Raw genomic sequence first — 23047 nt, 5'->3', positions numbered from 1 at the left:
ATACTATAGTATTTATTGTGTACGTATATATGTGTATGATATTTGTATTTTTTATATTAATTTATATTATAAATGTTGATTTATATTGTTTTACTATCATTACTATTTGATATTTATCATTCAAGTAATTATAATGTATATTATTCCAGTAAGTTCCATCTATTTCCTACTGATGTAAACTCTTTATGCTTTAAGTATCTATAAAGCTATATTGTAAATATACCTAAAATTTTTAACCATAAGTGTGATCTGACTTTGAGATGTATGCTTTACTAATTTTATGGCTTATACATTGCATAAAATTGTATATCTTCCTTAAGAGCAATAACTAAATATGTTGGAATAAATTGTTTTATTCTGTGATACTTTTCCCCCCTACTTTAAAGCATCCTTCCATGGCAATTATAAAGGGAGCTGGATTGGTTATGAAGGCAATAATAGAGGTGAGAGAACAATTTTGGAATTCTAAACTTACTTGGATAATGATTGCCTATTTTAATTGAAGCTAACAAAATTACCTTTCAGTCTTTTATGGAAAACATGCAATTTTTCTGGGTAAGAAAAGTAATTTAAAATTTTTATTCAGAAATTAGTTTTAAACTAGTTGCAGAAATGATCCTCAATAAAAAGCTAAGAGTTTAAAGTTCTTAAGCAAGTAAATTTAGAACAAATAAATTTTTCTGTTCCTATATTATTTGTTTTATTTTGAAAGAATTAAGTTAGCATTCTTTCTCTCTTGCTCTTTTTTGGGCAGTTGGTGGTGACGGTATTGAAATCTTTAGGTATTAAGGTTACACAGAAATCTGTTAATGGAGTTCATAGCAAAGTGGTATCAAATAAGAATGGTAACAAAAATTATTTCCTCACACTAAAGCGCATTTGTAATTAAGCTCTAGAGACGAGGATGATATGTCAGACACAGGATATTGCCTATCCTAGATAACTGCTTTAGCCTTCTGTGTTTTTTAGAAGATGAGATCGTGGCTATGAATGTCAGCTTGGGTACTGGATGTTTACAATGACATCAGCCTAAATGGCTTTTGAATTCTTACATTCTTTTGTTGTAGTAGTAATGTGGATAAAATGTAAGAGTGTGTGTCCCTTTTATCAAAAAACTCAGCGATTGCAGCTCATAAATATAACGTAGCTAAATAATCACAGAATTAGTATACTCTTAAGTAGCTATTAAAAAATTATATATAGGGATTAAACTGGTTGGAACATCAAAGTTTATTTGTGTTTTTACTGTGTAGGTACAAATAAAAGCTAATTTCCCCCTGATGGGTTTTATGCTCAAAAAATTTTAGCTTCCAAAGTGAGTACTGCATCTCTCATTTACAGAGCTTGCAGTAGCCAAGGACAGTTAGGATCAAGAGACCAAACAAAAGTATATTCCTGACCCTGATCTACCAATAGATTGCCATTCATTCAGAAATATTTATTGAGTGCCAGGTGTAACAAAAATGCTGACTTTTAGCTTCAGTACAAGCCACACATGTCAGATTCGTAGCCAGTGACTAGAGCTGGTGCCTCTGTAAGGAAGACTTGATTTATTTACACTGAAATCCTGGCAAGTATCTTAAATTATTTTTTTCTGATTGTAAAAGCACTATATGATCTTTCAGGTAACATTGAGATGTTCAGTAAAAATAAAAGGAAAAAATAAAAATAAATTACCTGTATTTTTACCATCCAGAGATAACTGCTATTAGCATTTTGATAAATTTCCTCTCGACTGTGTACTGTTCAAAATGATATCTGTGCATATACATACTTTGTGTGTATTTGTATACATGCTACATATTCATTTTTTGAAATGATATATGTACATACTCATACTATGTATATTTGTATACATACTACATATTCGGTTGTACTGTGTACTTGTACTTTTTTCAGTAACATTGTGAGCGTTTTTACTTTTCAGCAGATTGTCTTAAATATCACACTGCTTGCTTAATTCATAGTTCTATGATTACCTTTGATTAATAGTCCTATCTGTCCTGCCCTGTTGCCAAAGTGAATCCACATAAGTAAAACCTGAATATAAAGAACTACCCCTACATCACATCATTCTTTAAAAAAAAAAATAATTGTATTCACCATGAAAATGAATGCATTGTTAGTAACAAAAGCAAGCCAGGTTTGCAGATGCCTTTGGTAGGAATTGCTGATTTCTCTGAGTTACCTGTCTGCTTTGTTGGCTGATATATACTCAGGGAATGAACCTAATTGTAATGTTAAATTAAGCAAAGTATAATTCATAAGATAAATTTACATGGAAACATTTAAACCTCATTCCAAAGGCAAATAATTTTTTAAAAATTACGTGTATTACTACTTATGTTATTTTTTGGTAATTGAAATTGCATTTCTAATTTTTATTATATTGTATACTAAATAATTATTTTATCTAGAGATATAAAATTAGTTTTACAAAATTAGTACATAGCTTGCTTTAGTTTGCTGCTTTAGGGATCATCTTACCCTTTTTCCAAAGGAAGGTGACAAAGAAATTGCTACAAAAATGCAGGAGCTTGCCCTAAGTGAAGGTGCCTTACCTCGACACTTGCATACTGCGATGTTTACAATAAGCTCAGATCAAAGGATGCTTACAAATAGGTAGGTTAAATTTAATTTGCTATCAAGTAACTTGCTCTTTAGAGAATGGATTCAGACGTTAAATAAAACAAACTGAGAAGTGTTTGGATTACACAAATGTTCCATTTTCTTTTGATTCACCTAGTTCTCCTTTTCCTTTCCGTATAGAAGGATTGTACCTAGATGATCGTTGTCCCTGCCCCTGGATAACTGTGTTTGCTTTTTTCCTCCACTATCCTATTATCAGGCTCTACACCCATGGTCATGGGACTGGAACATGGAAAAGAGTACCTAGAAGCTTATGGAACTAGAACCACATGCCCAGGCCTTTTCTTCTTGTACTTTCTTCTGGCCATTTTGCGTGCAGATGACCTCATGTGAAAACTCTGCCTGGTCAATTTTTAAATGTCGTTGGTCAGTTAGGTACTCTACTTTAAGAATAAAGAAAACCTTAATATCTAACCAGGCTAACCTAAGCCTATCCTAAATTTCTTAGTTAAACAGTTTTCCCTTTGGCAAATCATCTTTTTTTTTTTTTTTTTGCTGAGGAAGATTCACCCTGAGCTAACATCTGTTGCCAATCTTCCTCTTTTGGCTTGAGGAAGATTTTGCCCTGAGCTAACATCTGTGCCAGTCTTCTTCTATTTTGTATGTGGGTCGCTGCCGCGGCATGGCCACCGATGAGTGGTGTAGGTCTGCGCCTGATAACTGAACCTGGGCCGAGGAAGTGGAGCACACCGAACTTAACCACTTGGCCACAGGGCTGGCTCCCCAGCTCCTTTTTTATAACAATCATTCAATTATAAGGAAACACATAGATCTATTCGTTTACTCCAGGCTACATGAATTCCAGCCCCTTTAACGTTTCTTTATGATTCCTGATATGTGGCCCTTTCAGATATCCTTAGCATAGCATATTGATGCATATTAGTTAAAAAAAAAAAAAGTCATGAATATTCTAATCATGTTCTTTTTGACTTTCTAAATAATAGCATAAATTGCTGACTTATGTTTACTTTGTTATGATACGATAAATTTTCTTTCTTTATCATCTATGTCCAGTTATTGGATGTCATAGTATACTGCCTTGCCAATAGTTTTCTGCTGTTTATACTGTATAAGAAGCTATCTGCATCCCTTACTTGTAAATGTTAGCCACAAAAGTAATCTTCTGGGTGGCCTGAGAGGACAAAAGGATTTAGAATGAGGGTTATTTCTTTGATTTACTGCCTTATTAGTAGTGCTAGACATCATCTTTCATTACAATAGAGACTATTTGATGTCTTATTCCATTAAACCCCCATGTTAGATGTTTACTTGTTGTGTTCCTCTTTATTATAGTTAATCAATTACACTCCCTACTGTGATCAATCAAAATATTGAAAAGCTGTCAAATTATTATAGAAATACCACTTTTCATTTACACTGCTTTATCTTTTACAAATTGCTATTATAAAATTTTATCTCTTTTATCCCTAATTAAAGCCTTTTTAGGAATCATTGATATGATACCTACCAAATGCCAGTGAAGGAAATTACAAGTGTAATTAGTTCAATATGTTAGCTTTCGAATAGGCAGAGGAATGAACAGTTTTAATAGTGGTTTTTTGTTTTTTTTTTTTTGGTGACAGAACAAAGTACAATTTGGGTTTTCCTGTTAAACTTTTTTCTTCTGGGAATGTAACCAGATTGTATGTATAAATATGTATGTCTGTAGGTGATTATTTGGTTATTTCCTTCATAGGTTTTATGCCCATTCTTACAGCAGATGGCATTTGAATCCCTACCAAACCACAGAAGGGTCAATGGTGAATTAAATGTATTCCCTGCTCATGAGAAGCTTCCTGCCTGAGGAGACAAATGTCATCATGAAGATTAAGATTAATAAAAGACTAAGTCTTAGATTCAACATAAATATTAGATTTTCACTTTGAACCAAAATATACATTTAGCTCAAAGGTGGGATAAATAGAATAACTTGCTCTAAGCGCTTTAAGTCTTTGTCCAAATTCCCAATACTGAAAATATTTTCTCTCTCTGACCTTGCCAAAAAGGTTATATTAGACTGTAGTCGTTGACTTATGCTCATTGTCAGAATTCCAAAGAATGCCAGAATGCTAATCACTATATCAGACTTGTTATACAAACTAATTGTATCATCAAGTCTAATTGTTTTTTTAAATTTTTCCTATCTTTAAATAGGGTAAGAACCTACTTCTTCATGTTCAGGTCCATTGAAAATTAGTTTATCAGGGAAGCATTTTAATTTGGAGGGAAAAAATGTTAGCAGTATTTGAATTATCATCTCATATCTCTCCAAATTAAAATACTATTTTTTAATATTTAACATCAGAATAATTTTTTTTCACTGTAGCCATATTTCTTATATGAAGTTTTGTTCTTAAAAATTCCTTTCTGTTCTAGCTGAGATAAAGCAGCAAACCTTTCTCAACGTCTGCTTTTTTCAGACAGCTAAGTAGACATTTAGTGGGACTCTGGACAGCTGACAATGCAACTGCGACAAACTTGTTGAAACGCATTTTGGTAAGTCAGTTGAATAACTGGAAAGATTTATATATTCTTAAATGTCATTGATAAGGTAATTCATACTGTTAAAGAGTTGCTTTAGTTTATCTGTTTGTTTTTTGGTTTAAAAATACCATAGGATTTGTCATATAATGTATGCTACCCTCAATAGCTAAATCTTGGTATTAATTTATTTGGGTTCGAAGGCTAAATTTTCTTTTGTGCAGTTGTTTTTGAAATGGATTTTATGTCTTGTTTTTGTTGTTTTTAGCCGCCAGGCTTGCTGGCATACTTGGACAGCTCAGATCCAGTTCCTGAGAAGGATGCTGATCGCATGCATGTTAGAGATAATGTGAAAATAGCAATGGTAAATATGATTGTCCTAAGTACCTTTTCAAGATGAAAGAGTACTTTTTTTCTGAAACATGCTAAAAATTTTAGAAATAAACCAAGAATTCACTGCATCGAATAGTGGTATTCTTTTTAAATTAGTATTAACAGCTTTTTTGAGGTAAAATTTTCATTCCCAAAATTTTACCTGTTTTATGTGTATGATTCAATAATTTTTAGTGTATTTACAGAGTTGTGCAACTATCTCCACAATTTAATTGTATGAATAGTAATAATCTTGTATATTTTGTTTCTCTAACTCAGCTATTGGCACATTGAGGAATGGATTTTTTTGAAAATTTCAAGGGGCCGGCCCAGTGGCGTAGCGGTTAAGTGCATGCACTCCGCTTCGGCGGCCCGAGGGTTTGAAGGTTCGGATCCCGGGTGTACACTGGTGCACCACTTGTCAAGCCATGCTGTGGCGGCATCCCATATAAAGTAGAGGAAAATGGGCACGGATGTTAGCCCACGGCCAGTCTTCCTCAGCAAAAAGAGGAAGAGTGGCAACGGATGTTAGCTCAGGGCTAATCTTCCTCACACACAGAAAAAAATTTCAAATGTGTAATGTTATATTTTGCACATAATATGTAATTGATAAATGTTGTTGGTAAAAGGGGCTAACACTGAAAAAAATTAAGTTAGATAGGACTTTTTTCCTTACAAAGCTATCTTAATTATTAAGGTTGGGTTATCTTTGTGGAAATTACTTAACATCTTTTAAGATACGTTTCTCTTCTGTCCTCACCCCATTTCTCTGTCCGCACTCATCTTCCACTTGCATCTCGCCACCCCTCTAAAAGGAATCATCTTGAAAACTAAGTAGAAAAGTTAAGATTTCCTGGACAAAAAGTATAATTTATTGTAGCGATTTTCTCCTTGCGTTTTCGTTGAGCCCTAACCTCCAGTATTTATTTAATAACTCAGCTTTACTTAGATTTTTAAAATAAATTTGCAACCAGGGCTGTAATGGATCTCAACGTTATTTTACAGGATCAGTATGGAAAATTTAATAAAGTTCCGGAGTGGCAAAGACTAGCTGGAAAAGCTGCTAAAGAAGTTGAAAAATTTGCCAAAGAAAAAGTAGATCTTGTATTGATGCACTGGAGGGATAGAATGGGCATTGCGCAAAAAGAGGTAAAAATAAGATCTACTTCCAAACTTCTAGCACTTCTGTATATCCTAGATTTACTTTAGTTGTTGCTGTTTACAGAGATGGTAGTCAGATATTTCTGACTGAACACCTGAAGAAATGTCGCCTAATTCTGATTCATACTTTTATATAAATTTTGCTTAACTTGTCATTTTGTGAATTACTGATTAGGATTTTAGTTCAGTATTTAATATGAAATTTAATATAAAATTCCACTCTTAATTTTTCTTCCATAACTTCCAATTTCCATACTTTTTTATTCATATGTATTTATTTCCTTCTCTGAATTTTGTTTTGTAGCTGTAAAAGTAAAGGTGCCCTTTTTGTTTAGGTTCTTTATTCAGAGCTAGCCAGACAAGTATTTTGGAAATAAGATTCACATTTTTAAATTAAATTTACTGTGTATACTCAAATTTTTTGATATTAACTTCTCAAATCAAGGTCAGACCAAAAACAGTTTTAGTCTCATTTTTCAGCATGAGTATGTGCGACAGAGCTTAATTTGGTAATGTACATTCTTCTATCCAGGGTGGAATGTGCAGTGGTTAAGAGCAATTTAAGGTATCCTGTAAAAGTTGACTTGATCTCACAGTTTTTGTTGACTACACTTACATTCTTTCTCTTTAACCATCTTTTTATTTATGGTAGTTGTTTCCTTGTTCAAGGAAAGTAATCTAAATATCTTTCTAAAACAAACAAGTTTCTTAAGAATTTCTAGAGTATCTAGACATAAGGCATCAGGTGCAACAGCACAAATATTATAGTCTTGTGTGTCTGTCTGAAATTGAGACCAAAATTCGGTTCTTTAGAACCTGAGTGTAATGGGTTAATGCTAATTTGTATGTGTGACATATGCGATATAAAGAATCATTAGACAGGCTTTCATATGGCTAGGACGGTAAAGAGAGTACTGAACTTTGAATTGGTTAACCTACATCTGAGCTTGGTTTCATCACTTTTTAACCCATGTGGCAAGTTATGGGTTTTCAGAACCTTATTTTCCTCTTCATAAAATCAGAATAACAATACCTTCATTCTCTATCCTATAGGGTTGCTTTGATGTATAAGCAAGATAATAATAAAAGCTCTTATATACATGTATGGTCAGATAATATTGCTATACGTTTGAACAGTTGAAACTCTGCAGATCAGATATGAGTGATTTTTGCAGTTTTTAAAAATTAGAAGCTCTTGGCTTCAGGTAGTTAAACCCATTTCTGAAATAGTTGTTTCAAGCTGTTGAATGTAACTATTCTGAAAAAGAGTTTTTGGTGTGATTTCATACATGGCATTTATCCAGCATAAGCTAAAACACAAAGCTATTGTAGCTAGAAATGTGGATAACATCTATTATTTTAAGACAACAATTCAGAGGGGAAAGAATTTATTTTTAATATCAATAACGTTTTATTGGTTTGTTGGTTTCTTTTACATGGGGTGTTACCTAAAGTGTCAAGCAAATAATGACACCAAATGGATATACTAGTGAAAAAATTATTATGGTAGCAAACTAATTATTTCTGCCTGGGTACTATTTTAACATTAATTTCTTTAAGAAACAGTGAATAATCTTAACGACTATTTTACTCGTAGAAATATTAACACCAAAATACAGAATGATCTTGTGCTTTAGCTGAAGTATGAAAATTAACCATTGTCAAGATTAACTGGCTAGTCGCAAAATGAATTGCATTTCTTATATAATCAGAATGTTTATGAAGTCAGTTCCATTGTAGCTAATATTCTGTGTTGGATTAATAACCTTCGGCTAATGTATAAAATTGCTTTTTTTCATATTTATGTTATTTCAGTTTAGGGATTTGTTTAGCTAGTTAGGGCTTTTACCTTAAGTCTTTAAATCAGTCAGCTCAGTTTATGAAGAGCTGGTTTTCCTTCTTCTGTATAGCGTTTACATTTTCATCACTCTAGACTCCCAGCTTTTTGTCCTGAGGGCAGGGGAAATTGAAGAAAGAACTTCTTAATTAGAGGTGTTAAGGAAAGGTTTGTCATGGAAACTAAAATTTTTAATTGTTAATATACTTTATTCAAGTCACCTTGCATTAGTTTTCATGATAGTGCTCAGAATTAAAATTTGTAGGAAACATTTCCTTATATAACCAATAGGTTTTATATTTCAAACAACATTTACTCTTTAAAATTTATTACTCATTTTACCTTTATTCTTTCTAGGTCATCTAGTTATTTTATTGCTTTATTTTATATAATTTGCCACTTCTTTAATGAAGTTACAGTCTTGCATGTTTCAGTCTATACTGCTTTCTACTGTCTGCTTCTGTCACCTTGAGGATTAGAATTTTCATGTCTGACATATCTATAGGTTTTATTTGGAGCAGAGATTCTTAAGCTCCAGTCCATGTATAGACTTGGAGAAATCTTTGGAATCTTCCCCTCCAGTTGTAAACTGTGTACGTGTCTTTGGAATGAGGGCCATAGCTGTCTTTGAATTCTCAAATGGGTTTACGGCTGCCTAAAATTAGAGTCATAGACTTAAAGAGGCAGGTGGGCCTTCTTCTGTCTTCAAGTCAAGAGGATTTATATTGGCAACATCCTTGTGAGATTTGTAAAATAGATATAGTTTAGCGGATATAGGCTCGCTCTCTTATTTTTATTTTCTTTAAATATTTTTATTTTTTCCTTTTACAATTAAATTCAGGACAGAAACAATATGGTGAGTTTAAGTCCCTGCTACATGTGTGAAATGCATTAAACTGCCTGGCATGTGGAGTTGTCTTTGATATTCTTTGTCTAATAAATTAAATTCAAGTCTCACTTCACATATGTCTGAATGTAGATACTTATTTCTTGTCCATTAGCTATTTCTATTTATACTTGTTCCTCTTGGCTTTGATAGCAATTTAGTAACCTTTAATCTGCATTTATTGTTTTCCATGACTTTTGTATTAACTGCATGTAAACGTTTAAAACAAGTCACTGTTTTAGACTATTATAAGTTTTATTAGTCATCACTGTAAACTTTAACAAAATTTGGTGTTGAAACAATAACTTATAGGCTACATGGAAAATATTTCAGCAACACTATAGCATTATATGCTAACAAAGTAGTATATTGTGATATAATCTAATATTCTGTATTCATATATTATAGATTTTGTTTCATTAATTTTGTTTCTGCCAAAATTTGATGATGGAAATGTTTCTCATCACATATGAAGTGATGATCTTCTAACTGAGCCTATTTTGTAGTCTCAGATTGAGCACTATGAAGTTTTTTTTCTTTTCCAGAATATAAATCAAAAGCCAGTAGTTCTTCGAAAGAGAAGACAAAGAATAAAAATAGAAGCAAATTGGGATCTCTTCTATTATAGGTAAACTTGAGGTCTCTTTTCCAACATAGTTCGTTTGACATTGCCATTAGACGAATCATGACAGGTTTTGCTTTTCTGAAACTAGTTCTTTATGCTACACGTATTTCATGCTATCAAGATCTAGAACTATAACTGTTGAGATTGATGTGATTAGTGATGTTTCCTTAAAAGGCCTTGTATAGAGTGTTGGTAGTCTGAGGAGCCAAAGTTACTTTTAAAATTTTATAAAGGATTAGAGATGGTTACTTTAAGACACTTTATTGTGGCTTAGAAATAACTACATTATAACTTCTTTAAGCTTTGTTGGAAATGGAGTCTTCAAAAAGGTGATGATGATCACATACAATTTGTGGGAAATGAGTATCCAAGTTAGCTGACCTCATATAGTTTTCCAGTTTTCTAACATGGTAACCCTTCTTCTCCCCAGCCGCTACTCCCCCCACCACACACACAGCTACATACATGTAGGACTTTGAAACAAACATTTGGGGAAGTTTGCAAAACTTTTTTCAGATAACTATAGTACTCAGTCTAAAAGTTGACCTACTGATTATACCTAGGCTAATAAAGGAAAATACGTGCTTTGAAAACTTCCCACAGTATTTTAAAGTATTTTGTATGTATATAGTATATATTATGGCCTTAAGAGAATATAATATGCCTTGGTTTTCTTCCTCAGGACTCCCTCAGTTGTGTTGTCCCCCTTAGAACTCCCTTGGAACTCTGCTGTCAGACTTCCTAGGAGGATTGCAGACTAAAGTTGAATGGATATGAAGCCCATCCATCTCCAGTTCAGACTTGTGTCCAAATTTATTACAGTAGTTAAATTATTTCAGGAGTAAAAGGAAGATATTTTGAAAATACCAATCAGAGCTTAGCAGTTTAGCAGTTTTCTTCCTTGGGTAGTTTGTAAGGTTCTTTTTTTTTTTTTTTTTTTTTAAAGATTTATTTATTTATTTTACCCCCAAAGCCCTGGTAGATAGTTGTATGTCATAGCTGCACATTTTTCTAGTTGCTGTATGTGGGACGTGGCCTCAGCATGGCCGGAGAAGCAGTGTGTCGGTGCGCACCTGGGATCCGAACCCGGGCCGCCAGCAGCACAGCGCGCGCACTTAACCGCTAAGCCATGGGGCCGGCCCTATAAGGTTCTAATCTAGAATGTTGCTTATCCCATGCACTTCACACCCAATAATCCAGAAAGTTTTATCCCCAACCTGAAATTTGATATCTGACTATAATTATTTTCTGACTGGAATTTATATTAGCAATAAATATTGAAATTGAAATATCAGTTCCTTGTTTTGAAATTCACACAGATTTGTTTTATACTTGGGGTTCATTTTTTTCCCCAACATTTTATTATGAAAACTCAAACATACAGAAAACATGAAAGAATTTTACAGTGAATACCTGTATACCTATCATGAAAATTCTGCCGTTAACCTTTTACTATATTTACTTTATAGAAATTTTGTTTATTTACACTTGCTAAAGTCTATTAATTCCACTGTTTTATTGCTTGTTATAAGATGTAGTAAGGGATATTTTTAGGTTTTTTAAAATGTTTATTGTTTCCTACTATTTTCTGATTGTATATGTATTTAGGTTTGGTCAGGACCATGCCAGGTCAAACCTAATTTGGAATTTCAAAACACGCGAAGAATTGAGAGATAGTCTTGAATCTGAAATGAGAGCATTTAATATTGATAGAGAGCTTGGTAGTGCTAATGTGATCTCCTGGAACCACCACGAATTTGAGGTAAAGTTTGATTTTTGTAGTATATTAGTTTTTTTTTTTTTTTTAAAGAACATGTATTATTTTTGGAGTTTCTTTTTTTTTAATTTGTCATTACATAACAAATACCTTTACCTTTCCCTCTCAATTTTGTGGAGGAAATATTGGAAAACTTGATCTTTTCCTGAGAAAAAAATAAAAAATTAATTTTGTTAAGTAACTCGGCTTTGTACCTGAGAATCATGTAGGAGTTTTAATAAATCTCATCCTATGCATTCTATATCTGTTCTTTTCCTGTTTTTTCCCTTTAGAGTCTTTCACCGTTCAAACACAGCCTATTCCCATTGTTTCTTGTAGCTTGTTTAATTTTTTGTGGTAATTTGATTCTGCATGTGGCCATATTTTGCTAGTGTATTAAAATACAGGAACAAGAAACGTGGTGGTAGATAACCGTGTGTGTGTGTGTGTGTGTGTGTGTGTAATTTAAACTCTTGTTACAGTTGTAAATTTGAACATGCCCACGACCCTGCGGGCTTTAATCTTTAACCCAATTGCATTTTTGAAACATGTAATGATTTGATTGTGCTCATTCCCTCCTCCTTGAAAAACTATTTACTTTGGTTTTGGGAGTCTGTATACTCCTGGATTTTCACCTCTTCACTGTCCACTCCTTCTTTGCTCATTTATCCTTATTTCGCCAGCTGCTAAATGTTGGTTGGCTCTAAAGGATCAGTTCTTGGACTTCTTTTCATTTATATTTATTCCTCCAGTGATCTCATCCATTGTTTTGGCTTTAAATGTTTTTATTTACTGATGGCTTCCATATTTTTATCTCCTTCTTAGACTTCATTTCCTAGGCTTCATACTTTTGTCTTATAATGCTTATTGTAATAAGCATCTAAACTGAGCTCTGAAACTGTGCTCTTGTTCTTTCCTCAAAGCTACTTCGCTTGCATTCTTTCTGATCTTAGATAATGGCTGCTTCTTATTTTCTAGTCAAAACCCTAGAATTTATCTTTTCTCGTACACCCCAAATCCGTAATTGTCAGCAAATCCTATTCAATGCACCTTCAAAAATTATCCAGAACTCAACCCTCTTCTCTATGTGGGATCGTAGCAATATTTCTCCTTCCACACTTACCTCCCTACAATCTGTTATCAACATAGCAGCACTGTGGTCTTGTTAAAATGCAAGTAGATCATGTCACTTCTTTGTTCAAAGCCCTTTAGTGCTCCTATGGCTTACCATCTTATTTAGTAAAAGCTGGGGTCCTTAAAATGACTTATGAGGCAGGGTCTGTGTATCCCCTAACCCCAAACATTGTTTCTTTGATCTCATCCCCTACTGTTCACCCTCTCACTCTTGCTTCAGCCACACTGGCTTCCCTGAAAACACCAAATTCATGTTCTTGACTGAAGGTCATTCTCCTTGCTATTCTCTCTGCCTAGAATATTCTTTTCCTTGGATAATCTTTAACTTGTTTTCTCATCTCCTTCAAGTCTTTTCCTGAAAGTCATCATCTGAGTGAGTCTTCCTTGGCCACCCTATTTAAAAATGCAGCCCTTTTTATACATACACACACATTCTCTTTATCCCCTTTCCCTGCTTTATTTCACTCTATAGCACTTACTATATCACCCAACTATCATATATATTTTACTTTTTATCTGCTACTCTTGTAAGGACAGAAATTTTTATGTCTGTTTATTGCTGTATCCCTGGTGACTAGAATAGGGCGTGGCACCCACAGTATATGCTTAATAAATAGAAGCTGAATGAATTGAATGCTCAGAATTTATAGAAAGAAAGTGAAATGGAATACATATATATATGTATATCTGATTCTGTAGAGTTTATATTTTTAGAAATCAGTTATTTTAGGCTTTGGAAAAGAATTCTGGTCAGAGAATTCCTTTTTACAGTTGCTCGCAAATCTTTACCTGAGACAAGCAGCCTGACTTGAGTACAACAGTCATGGTGCTGCCCAACTCCTGATCGTGGGCTACTCCCTCATGTATCACCTCCAGTTTGTAGCCTGGGGTAATTTGACATACAGATAATGAATACTGTATAAAAATATACCATAAAAGGTATCTGATACGTTGGGAAATGAGGGAAGAGCAGAAGTAGCTTGTATGAGTTGGGCAAACTGTGTGTGGTGCAGGACATCTATTCCTTGCTTGGTTGTGGGAAGCCAGGAAGGGAATGAAGCAGATTATCCCTTGATAGGGTTTTGGTTCTTCTTTCCCTTAAGCCTTCATGGACACCATATAATCCTGTGACAGTTTTTATCAGCAAGTTTTACATTCATAAAATTGGTGTGTAATTCCCACTCTTTTAACATTTAACTGAAATAGTAAGTCATATTAATAATAATGAATTACCAGATATTTTAAGAAATGATCATTTTTTTTTCTATTAAAGACTGTCTTATCAAGGAAAGAAAAAAGCCCTGAACAGAAAGAATTTAAGAAGCGATTATGTGGAAATTGTCAAAAATCTATTGTAAACTAAAGTAATGTAATTTGCTTTTATTAATAAAGGTTAAATATGAGTGTCTGGCGGAGGAAATCAAAATAGGAGACTATTACCTGAGATTACTGTTGGAGGAAGATGAGAATGAAGAAAGTGGATCAATTAAGAGATCGTAAGCTACTCCTCATGTCTTTTTGTATTTGTTTTCACTATTAGTTGCATGGCTAATTCTATTGTGAACTTTTTTTTTTAAATCTAGGTATGAATTTTTCAATGAGCTCTATCATCGTTTCCTGCTCACTCCAAAAGTAAACATGAAGTGTTTATGTTTGCAAGCCCTTGCTATTGTTTATGGCAGATGTCACGAAGAAATAGGACCTTTTACAGATACAAGATATATCATTGGAATGTTAGAGAGGGTAAGGATATCATTTAAGGAAACTGCTGTTTGATAATGTATGTCATTAGGGTATGTGTTAAATTTTCAAAACTAAATTTAAGTTCTCTTTGATCCCATTGTTACCATAACTTTCTGCATGAGTTTTTCTGTAATTTACATTATACTTAACTTAAATATAAGTTAGATGAATAGGAAAATGACTAAAGGGTTAGTATTTGTCCATGTCAGTTTATTTCTTTCAGTTGCTGCTTTTGAACGACTTTAGTGACCTATTTGCCAATCTTTAAGTATGGATGAGTCGGACAGGTGTGTAAAAGAAATAGTGACTTTTAGATTTGTATGTACGTTTGGTTTTCCATTTTGGAAAAACCTTAAATGATGCTAAGATACTAAATTGCAGAGTAAAGATGGTAAAACTTTTTAGAACTACAACGATAACCAAAAAAAGGGAACCTTGAGTTAGCACGTTTTTTTTTATTTTAGAAAGTTTGTCATTTAACACTTGAGCATGGTGGTGGAAAGAAAAAATTGATCAATTCATCCATCATGCAGCCCAAATTTGAGTGTTACCTACTTGTTGCAGTTGTATACACTTTATTCTTTCATTTGTGTTTACATTTCTCTTAATTTCATAATTTAAATTTCAGTGAACTACCTTAGAACCATTTCACCAGTTTTGAAAATGGCCGTCATTGTTTGTTATAATTGCCTCAACTGTTAATCATGCTTTGTAGATTAGAAAACTAATTCTGAATAGGGTTATGAAACATACCTAGGAACATAACCAGATGAAAATCCTTATTGTTTGCTATTACACCAGATTACGTAATTGAATTCTAATTTATTGTTATTCTAGTGAACTTGAGTACTTGTGGCATAGCATTTGTATTTTAGAAGGATACATTTTTATTTCTTGTTTGTGTTCATCATGATGTGGTTTATGTGAAACATCATTAATTCTTTAGAATTGTTACTTAATTCAAGAGTATCATTTGGGCTAATTCTTTCATTTATTTCAATTTTTACATATCTTCTTAAAGCTATATATTAAAGTATATGTGTTTATGACTTTTTTTGTGTGTGTGTGTGAGGAAGATTGGTCCTGAGCTAACATCCCTTGCCAGTCTTCCTCTTTTTGCTGAGGAAGATTAGCCCTGAGCTAACATCTGTGCCCATCTTCCTCCACTTTGTGTATGGGACGTCGCCTCAGCGTGACTTCATGAGTGGTGTGTAGGTCTCTGCCCAGAATTCGAACCTGCGAACCCGGGCCGCTGAAGCGGAGCACGTGAACTTAACCACTACGCCAACGGGCTGGCCCCTATTTATGACTTTTAAAATATCTGCCTTTCTAGGGAAATCAGACAAGTTATGTAAAATTGCAGAGAATATAGGACATTAAGGAATTGCAATAATTGACCATCTTCTCTGCTTTTCTTAATGTTTTAAAGATGACATTGTTTCTTATTTGCAATTAGTTGATTTGTCCAGTGATGGTAATATCTTAATTTGTGTTTCTATTCACTTCTGAATAAATTCTTATTTATTCAGTGCACAGATAAACTTGAGCGAGACCGGTTGATCCTCTTCATTAACAAGTTGATCCTTAATAAGGTACAGTATTTTTGCATAAACATGCTATTATTTCCAAGTAAGTCACATGAGTGTGTAAAAAAAGATAAATTATTACAGTTTAGGTTAATTAGCCAGACATGGTTCTTTTTGTATCTTCTCCTTTTAGATCAGAAACCTCTGTGTGCTCTCAACTCCTGAAGGGAAAAGTTTTTGCCAGATATTCTCTGTACATTCTGCCCTGATATTGCAGATAATGATTAAATTAATGATGATAAAATTCTGAGAGAAGAATAATAAGGGATAAAATCATTAGCTGATTTTTCTTTAGGGAATCTTTAGGATTAGATTTTAAGTAAAATAAGTGCTTGACATAAAGAAAAGAAAGTTTTTAATTTATCAATATTGATGGTAAAGAGTAATTTGAAGACATAAAATGAAGAGTCACTTTAGCTCTTCACATTTTCTTTCTTATGACATTTTAATAGGTTCATGCTGGTTTCCCATAAGAATTCGTAGTTGTAATATATAACATTAATTCACAATTGTATGATGGAATGAAGTCTGAGCAGGTTTCTTGTTAAATTTTTGATACTAATACTAACTTGTTTAGTTTTATTCTCACTTTTAGTAAATAATGCAAATGTTTTAACATGAAGTATAATTAATCCTAGGAAAATTTAATTTAAATTATAATCTCTTCCCAACTTCTAAGAAATCACCAGGTTTTTTTTTGTTGTGAGGAGGATTTAGCCCTGAGCTAACATCTGATGCCAGTCCTCCTCTTTTTTGCTGAGGAAGATTGGCACTGGGCTGACATCTGTGCCCAACTTCCTCTACTTTATATGGGACACTGCCACAGCATGGTTTGACAAGCGGTGCGTCGGTCCACGCTTGGGATCTGAACCCGTGGACCCCGGGCCGTCAAAGCAGAGTGCACAAACTTAACCGCTACACCACCAGGCTAGCCCCGAAATTACCAGTTTTTATCTTAAGTTTACAAACTGGAACATTAAAGCGTTTTTTAATATACCAGATTTTATTTCTGATTATAGAATAATCTGTTTATTAACAAAAAGACCTTGGAAAATGCAGGATAATTGTAGAACCAGAGAGTTTATCGTGGGTGTTATTCCTGCTAGGCTTTAATTTGTTTGCTTATTTTTATTTTGTTTTGTTTTGCTCAGAAAATATTAAAGTAAAAATTCTTTACATGATCTCTTTGTAATATAGTTTTGCCCTTTTATCTTTGCCTTTATCTAAATTCATGTTCCTTGAACAGAAAGTCTTGAAAATGCCAAGTAATACCAGTTGTGTGTCAATTCTTTGAGAGCCTTTTAGGTAGTAGTACCTTTTGGAGAGAAGGATTTTAGATTATATAAAATGTTTCTGTCTTTCAGAAAAATGTGAAGGATCTCATGGATTCAAATGGAATTAGAATCCTTGTGGACTTGCTTACCCTTGCACATCTCCACGTAAGCCGAGCTACAGTACCACTGCAGGTGTGTATGCTTATCTAGATTTTACAAGCTGAACATTCTTTGAGTACAATTTTAGGATCAAAAGAATCAAAAATCTGGAAATACGTTAATATATGTGGCCATGAATATTTCTCCAATAATTATGATAGTACTAATTAATGCCGGAGAGATTAAGTCAAACAAAAAAAGTAAAAGACTATAAGAACAATCCAGAATGAACAGTAATGATCCATTTTTATTTTTCCAATGTCTCTTTTGTCTTTTAAAGTAACTGCATCTCTGATGTGGCTTATTTTGAGGCAATGTGACCTTTAGGATTTAAACTGAGTTTATCAGTTATGTAAGTGGAACTTTTAGCATTGACAGCCACTGAGAATGTTCTTTCCCTTGATGAATGTGGGGTCATTACTGAAACCAGCCAGTAAGAGGACAGAGCTACAGGTCTCTGCTAAAAGGCCTCTTCTGATACCCAACTTATGGAAGGGATCTATACTTAGCTCATTGGTGATTTTTTTGGTGTTATGTTTTGTTTTTATTTAATCTCCTGGTATAGGGAGGGAGGTGTTCATATTAGATTTTGACTGAATTGTGAACAAAAGTGCTATTTGAATATTTAGAGTATGGCATTTTCTGTCATCAGGTATGAATAATAGTAATCCTCATGCTTGTATAGCATTACAGTGTACCAGGTACTGTTCTGGTACACATAATATATTAACTCTTAAAATCTGTCAGTAGTCCTCTGTTTTTACAGATAAGGAAACTGAGGAACAGAGAGGCTAAGTGTATTGCCCAAGGTCACACAGTAAGGGACAGAGCCAGAGTTAGAACCCATAAGTCTATGCTCCTACCTCTATATATGAATCTAACTGAAAGCTGATAGGAGAGTATTTAAAAACCATGTTTTAATAAAATACACTGCATAAAAATTCTGTCCTAAATTCTCATAATTGTTGATATATAAAATTATAAGAATTATCTGTAGTGAGGGTAGTAGATTGAAACTAAGTGTTTAAAACCACTGAAATCTTTCCTGTTTAGCATTTTAACTCATTGATCTCAGATGCTTATTGAAGCTTTTAGTTGGAGTGAGTTTTTTCCTTCAAAAGAACTTTAGTATTTTGAGCATTATGGTTTGAGGTTAATGGTAAATGTTTATTTATATAGCTATTTGCAATATTATTTGCTACTAAAATTTTAGTGTCCTGAGAATTTATTAATGACCATCAAGAATGTAGATGTCGGGGCCAGCCCTGGTGGCCTAATGGTTAAGTTAGGTGCACTCTGCTTCGGTGGCCTGTGTTCGGTTCCTGGGCACAGACCTACACCACTCATCTGTCAGTGGCCATGCTGTGGTGGTGGCTCACATACAAAAAGAGGAAGATTGGCACTGGATGTTAGCTCAGGGCGAATCTTCCTCAGCAAGAAAAAAAAGAATGTAGATGTCTTTGAATTTAGCTTCAGTTGCCAAGTGAATTTAGGAAACCGTGTACTTCAAATGCATGTTAATAAGGAAGTCACTTTTTTGGACTATTAGTCCAAAAAAGACATCTAATCCTTAACTCGTAAAATAAGGTCACTTAAAATTTTAGATGAATTTCTAAAGGAATATAACCTGAGAAATTAGTACAGTGTAACTTTTTATGACATCTGCCCCCTTAGATTTCTACCTTGAAAAATAACTAAATATTTTTAAAACTTAGAGCAATGTAATTGAAGCTGCTCCAGATATGAAAAGAGAGAGTGAAAAAGAATGGTACTTTGGCAACGCAGACAAAGAAAGGAGTGGCCCTTATGGATTTCATGAGGTATGTGTCTTGGAGAAACTGTGTGTGAAAGTCTTAGCCTTTCTTATGCCCTCCTGCTTAGCACACATAGAGACATGGAATATTTTAAAACTATGTTTTGAGTTACTGTCTTCAGCTCCAAGGGCTCTTCCATTCCATTTCCACATGAAGGATTAGATGGCTTGCATTTCTAGAAAAACACACACACACACACACAATCATGTCTTCAAACCTTGTTGTTTAAAAGCTGTTGTTATGGAGATAGCACTTAGGTTTTTAATGAATTTTATATAACAATTGCTACCTTAATAATTGTGTCAAACTGTAATGCTTCTTTATGATATGAACAGGTAAGTTTTAGTATGCAGTCTGAAATTCATTAAAAATTCCCTGTCCAGTCCAAGGGTAATTTCCATTTTAACAGCTGGTGATAGTTTATCTTGCTCTCCCATCCTCAGCCTTCCAGGCTCAGTTGGAATTTAGCCAAAGATAGTTTTATAGAAGGCCAAGCCTTCTGCTTGTGTATAATTTTACACCCTGCCTGCCATTTTTATTCTTTCCAGTGTTCCTTATCCTCTTCAGGTTGGCCAACTAAATGGTTATTTTTCTTATATTAATAGCCAAATTTGAGTTCCTGAAGGCCTGTCAACAACAAAAAAAAAAGTTTGTTGTTATTTTTTAATAGTGAACTTGCATGTTTATTTCATATTTTAGTTTGTATTTATTGTAAAATAGAAAACATTAGCAAACTTTTTCATTTTGCTTTATTTGTGTGTTTGTAGTAATGATGTTTTCCATTCATTTAGATGCAAGAATTGTGGACCCAAGGAATGTTAAATGCAAAAACCAGATGCTGGGCTCAAGGCATGGATGGATGGCGACCACTTCAGGCAATACCCCAGCTTAAGTGGTGTCTGTTAGCCAGTGGACAGGCTGTACTAAATGAAACTGATCTTGCTACCCTTATATTGAACATGTTGATCACAATGTGTGGATATTTTCCAAGCAGGTAAAATGTAATTGAACATTTCCATGGTTAACAGAGATTCTAAAACATTTATATGGGTGCTTTTTCAGTAACAGCATGGGATGATTTAGAGCAAAGATGTTCCATTTGTGGCCCTGGGGGAATGCTTCTTTGAATTTTGGAGCTTTTTGAAACAGATACGAAGAAATAATTTGTAGCTTACATTGGTAAAGTAGCTAAAAAGCAACTTTCTCTGGGAGACTTCAAATAATGTTACAAAATTGAGGCTTACTAGCTGCACTCTAGCAACAGTAACAATTGTCATATTCAGGTGAATCAGGTGTGAACATTTTGAAATAAACATACTGCAGTCTGTAGACGTGGTGAGTGCTGGCTCCTGATCTGTCAGGTTAAACACTCCTGGCATAAGAACATGAGTCTAGACCCACATCTTGCCCCCACTTGATTAGTGAAGGTGAGAGAGAATTTGTTATTCGGTGATAATCATAATTATAACCCTTGTATGGAACTTTTCAATCTTTATAAAATATTTGCATATACATCATTTTGTTTTATTACTATACTAAAGATATTTTGTGAAGGAAGTTACTGAGAAGCTGTCAGTTTTATAACATTTGAAGCTTTTGTGGTTCCAGTTCTCTTTAAAATCCAGATCAGACTTAAAACTATACAATTAGTATTTAGAAGTAATGTAGCATTAAAGTTAAGGCTTTACTTGGGAAATACTGAGAGTAGTTAAATTAAGGTTTAAACTTATGTGACAAAGTTTGATATGCCCTTTTGGGGGGAATATCCACTGACAGTATGTTAGACAGCACCAAGTTTAATCAATTAAATAATAAATAAGAGTCTTTGGCTCTTCTAGGGTACTGTTTTTCAAGGAAATCTTATGGAAGGAAATGAAGTCATATTAAGCAGCCAAATAGATTTAAACCAAAATACCTAATCATGTTCCCAGCTGTATGAGAGCTTAGTCTTCATTAACAAAAAAGTAAGGTAACATGCTTCATGCCTAGTAGAATGTCATATGCTCTGAACATACAAATTTTAATAAATATATTAAATATTGACCTTAGAAAATATTTTCTAGGGATCAAGATAATGCCATCATTCGGCCTTTGCCCAGAGTGAAAAGACTGTTGTCAGACAGTGCTTGCCTTCCCCATATTATTCAGGTAAGTTAGTTTTATGTTATCAAATTAGGAACAATATTGTAAGAATCATATTCCCTTATTTAATTTTACTATGAGCCCCAGTCTTTATTTTATTGTAGTCTATTCCATTTTCAAAAAGCCTGAACCCTGAATTACATTTACTTCACTTACTCCTAATTGAGTTGATATTCTGAATATACTGTGAAAGATTGTGTATCCAAGAACCTAAACATGGGAAGCCTCCAGATTCTGGAATTATTCTCAAAAGGTTTTATTTATTATCCATTCTTAAAATCACGCCACTGTAGGGCCGGCCCCGTGGCTTGGCGGTTAAGTGCGCGCGCTCTGCTGCTGGGGGCCCGGGTTCGGATCCAGGGCGCACACCGACGCACCGCTTCTCCGGCCATGCTGAGGCCGCGTCCCACGTGCAGCAACTAGAAGGATGTGCAGCTATGACATACAACTATCTACTGGGGCTTTGGGGGAAAAATAAATAAATAAATAAAATTATTAAAAAAAAAAAAATCACACCACTGTAGTAACTGAAAGGTGATGTGCCCTAGTTTGTGGTGCAGGTTGATGTTGTTAGGACTCCTGGGAAGCACGCCAGCAGGCCCCAGATGTGGATGTGATGGGTTTTATCTTGAGAAATAATCAGCAGTCTCGTCAGCTTGCCTCAGAGTTTGACTCTACTCAGTTATATGTTTTCATAGACAGCAGCTGATCCAAAACATTGAGTTGGAATTATGTAGGATATACTAAAGTATCTGTTCGTTCTTTCTTTTTTTTCCCCCTCATTATTCTGCTTTTTGGGAATTAAGCTACCTAAACACCAAATAAGCATTAAACTCAAATAAGTCAGGTCCCAGAGATTTCAGGTCAGTGTTTCCCTGCTGTCTGTTGATTATTCTATCGTCAAATCTAATTTTTTTTATATTAGCCACATATAGCGTGATTTTAAAATATATGCCAGTAACTTGTGCCATTTGTACCTATCGGTTGTGCATTGGTGTGAAAAGGGAGAAGAGAGTTACTCAGTTTGTATATTTTTACATTCACGGATATGTCAGTGCCTGTGTAAGTCACTGATAATGAAAAAGACTTCTGAATATGGCAATGGTGTTGCCCATCAACTTTTTTTTTTCCCCAACTTCTGTTATTTAAGCATACCAGTATTTCAACACTTTATGCTTTTCTGTTGTGGACATTTCTGTTCAGATGCTTAAATGAAAGAGTACTGCAATTATTGTTTCTTGTAACCCACTACCACCCCAGCCCAGAGGACTAGGTGGCCGCATATGTTAAGTGGTGCAAGGAGAGGGATTTGTTTTCTGTTCTGGACCCTCTCAAAATGTGGGTAAAGGACGGTGCCTAGATAATCTCGCTTTCCCAAACATTTTTCCAAGACTTAGAAACTGAAAGAAAAGAAGTAAATGCAAATGC

The 23047-nt window shown here is 34.1% G+C and overlaps 1 protein-coding gene across 3 annotated transcripts in view; it reads left to right on the top strand.

Annotated features, from left to right (window-relative positions):
• The window catches only part of DNAJC13 (DnaJ heat shock protein family (Hsp40) member C13), a 114511-nt gene that overhangs the window by 45444 nt on the left and 46020 nt on the right, over window positions 1-23047 (top strand). For all 3 annotated transcript variants that reach the window (XM_087430566.1, XM_087430565.1, XM_004419367.3), the window contains exons 16-29: window positions 387-443; window positions 2501-2622; window positions 5070-5145; window positions 5399-5494; window positions 6508-6651; window positions 9932-10014; window positions 11620-11773; window positions 14294-14397; window positions 14485-14644; window positions 16174-16236; window positions 17595-17696; window positions 19379-19483; window positions 20269-20471; window positions 21541-21625. In XM_087430566.1, the coding sequence (XP_087286692.1) occupies window positions 387-443; window positions 2501-2622; window positions 5070-5145; window positions 5399-5494; window positions 6508-6651; window positions 9932-10014; window positions 11620-11773; window positions 14294-14397; window positions 14485-14644; window positions 16174-16236; window positions 17595-17696; window positions 19379-19483; window positions 20269-20471; window positions 21541-21625 (1554 nt within the window). The remainder of the gene's footprint in view (window positions 1-386; window positions 444-2500; window positions 2623-5069; window positions 5146-5398; window positions 5495-6507; window positions 6652-9931; window positions 10015-11619; window positions 11774-14293; window positions 14398-14484; window positions 14645-16173; window positions 16237-17594; window positions 17697-19378; window positions 19484-20268; window positions 20472-21540; window positions 21626-23047) is intronic.

The sequence above is a fragment of the Ceratotherium simum genome, chromosome 5, assembly GCF_057802395.1.
Source record: "Ceratotherium simum simum isolate JZ-2026a chromosome 5, ASM5780239v1, whole genome shotgun sequence".
Classification (NCBI taxonomy): Eukaryota; Metazoa; Chordata; class Mammalia; order Perissodactyla; family Rhinocerotidae; genus Ceratotherium; species Ceratotherium simum.
This window is presented reverse-complemented; position numbering and strand designations above follow the sequence as displayed.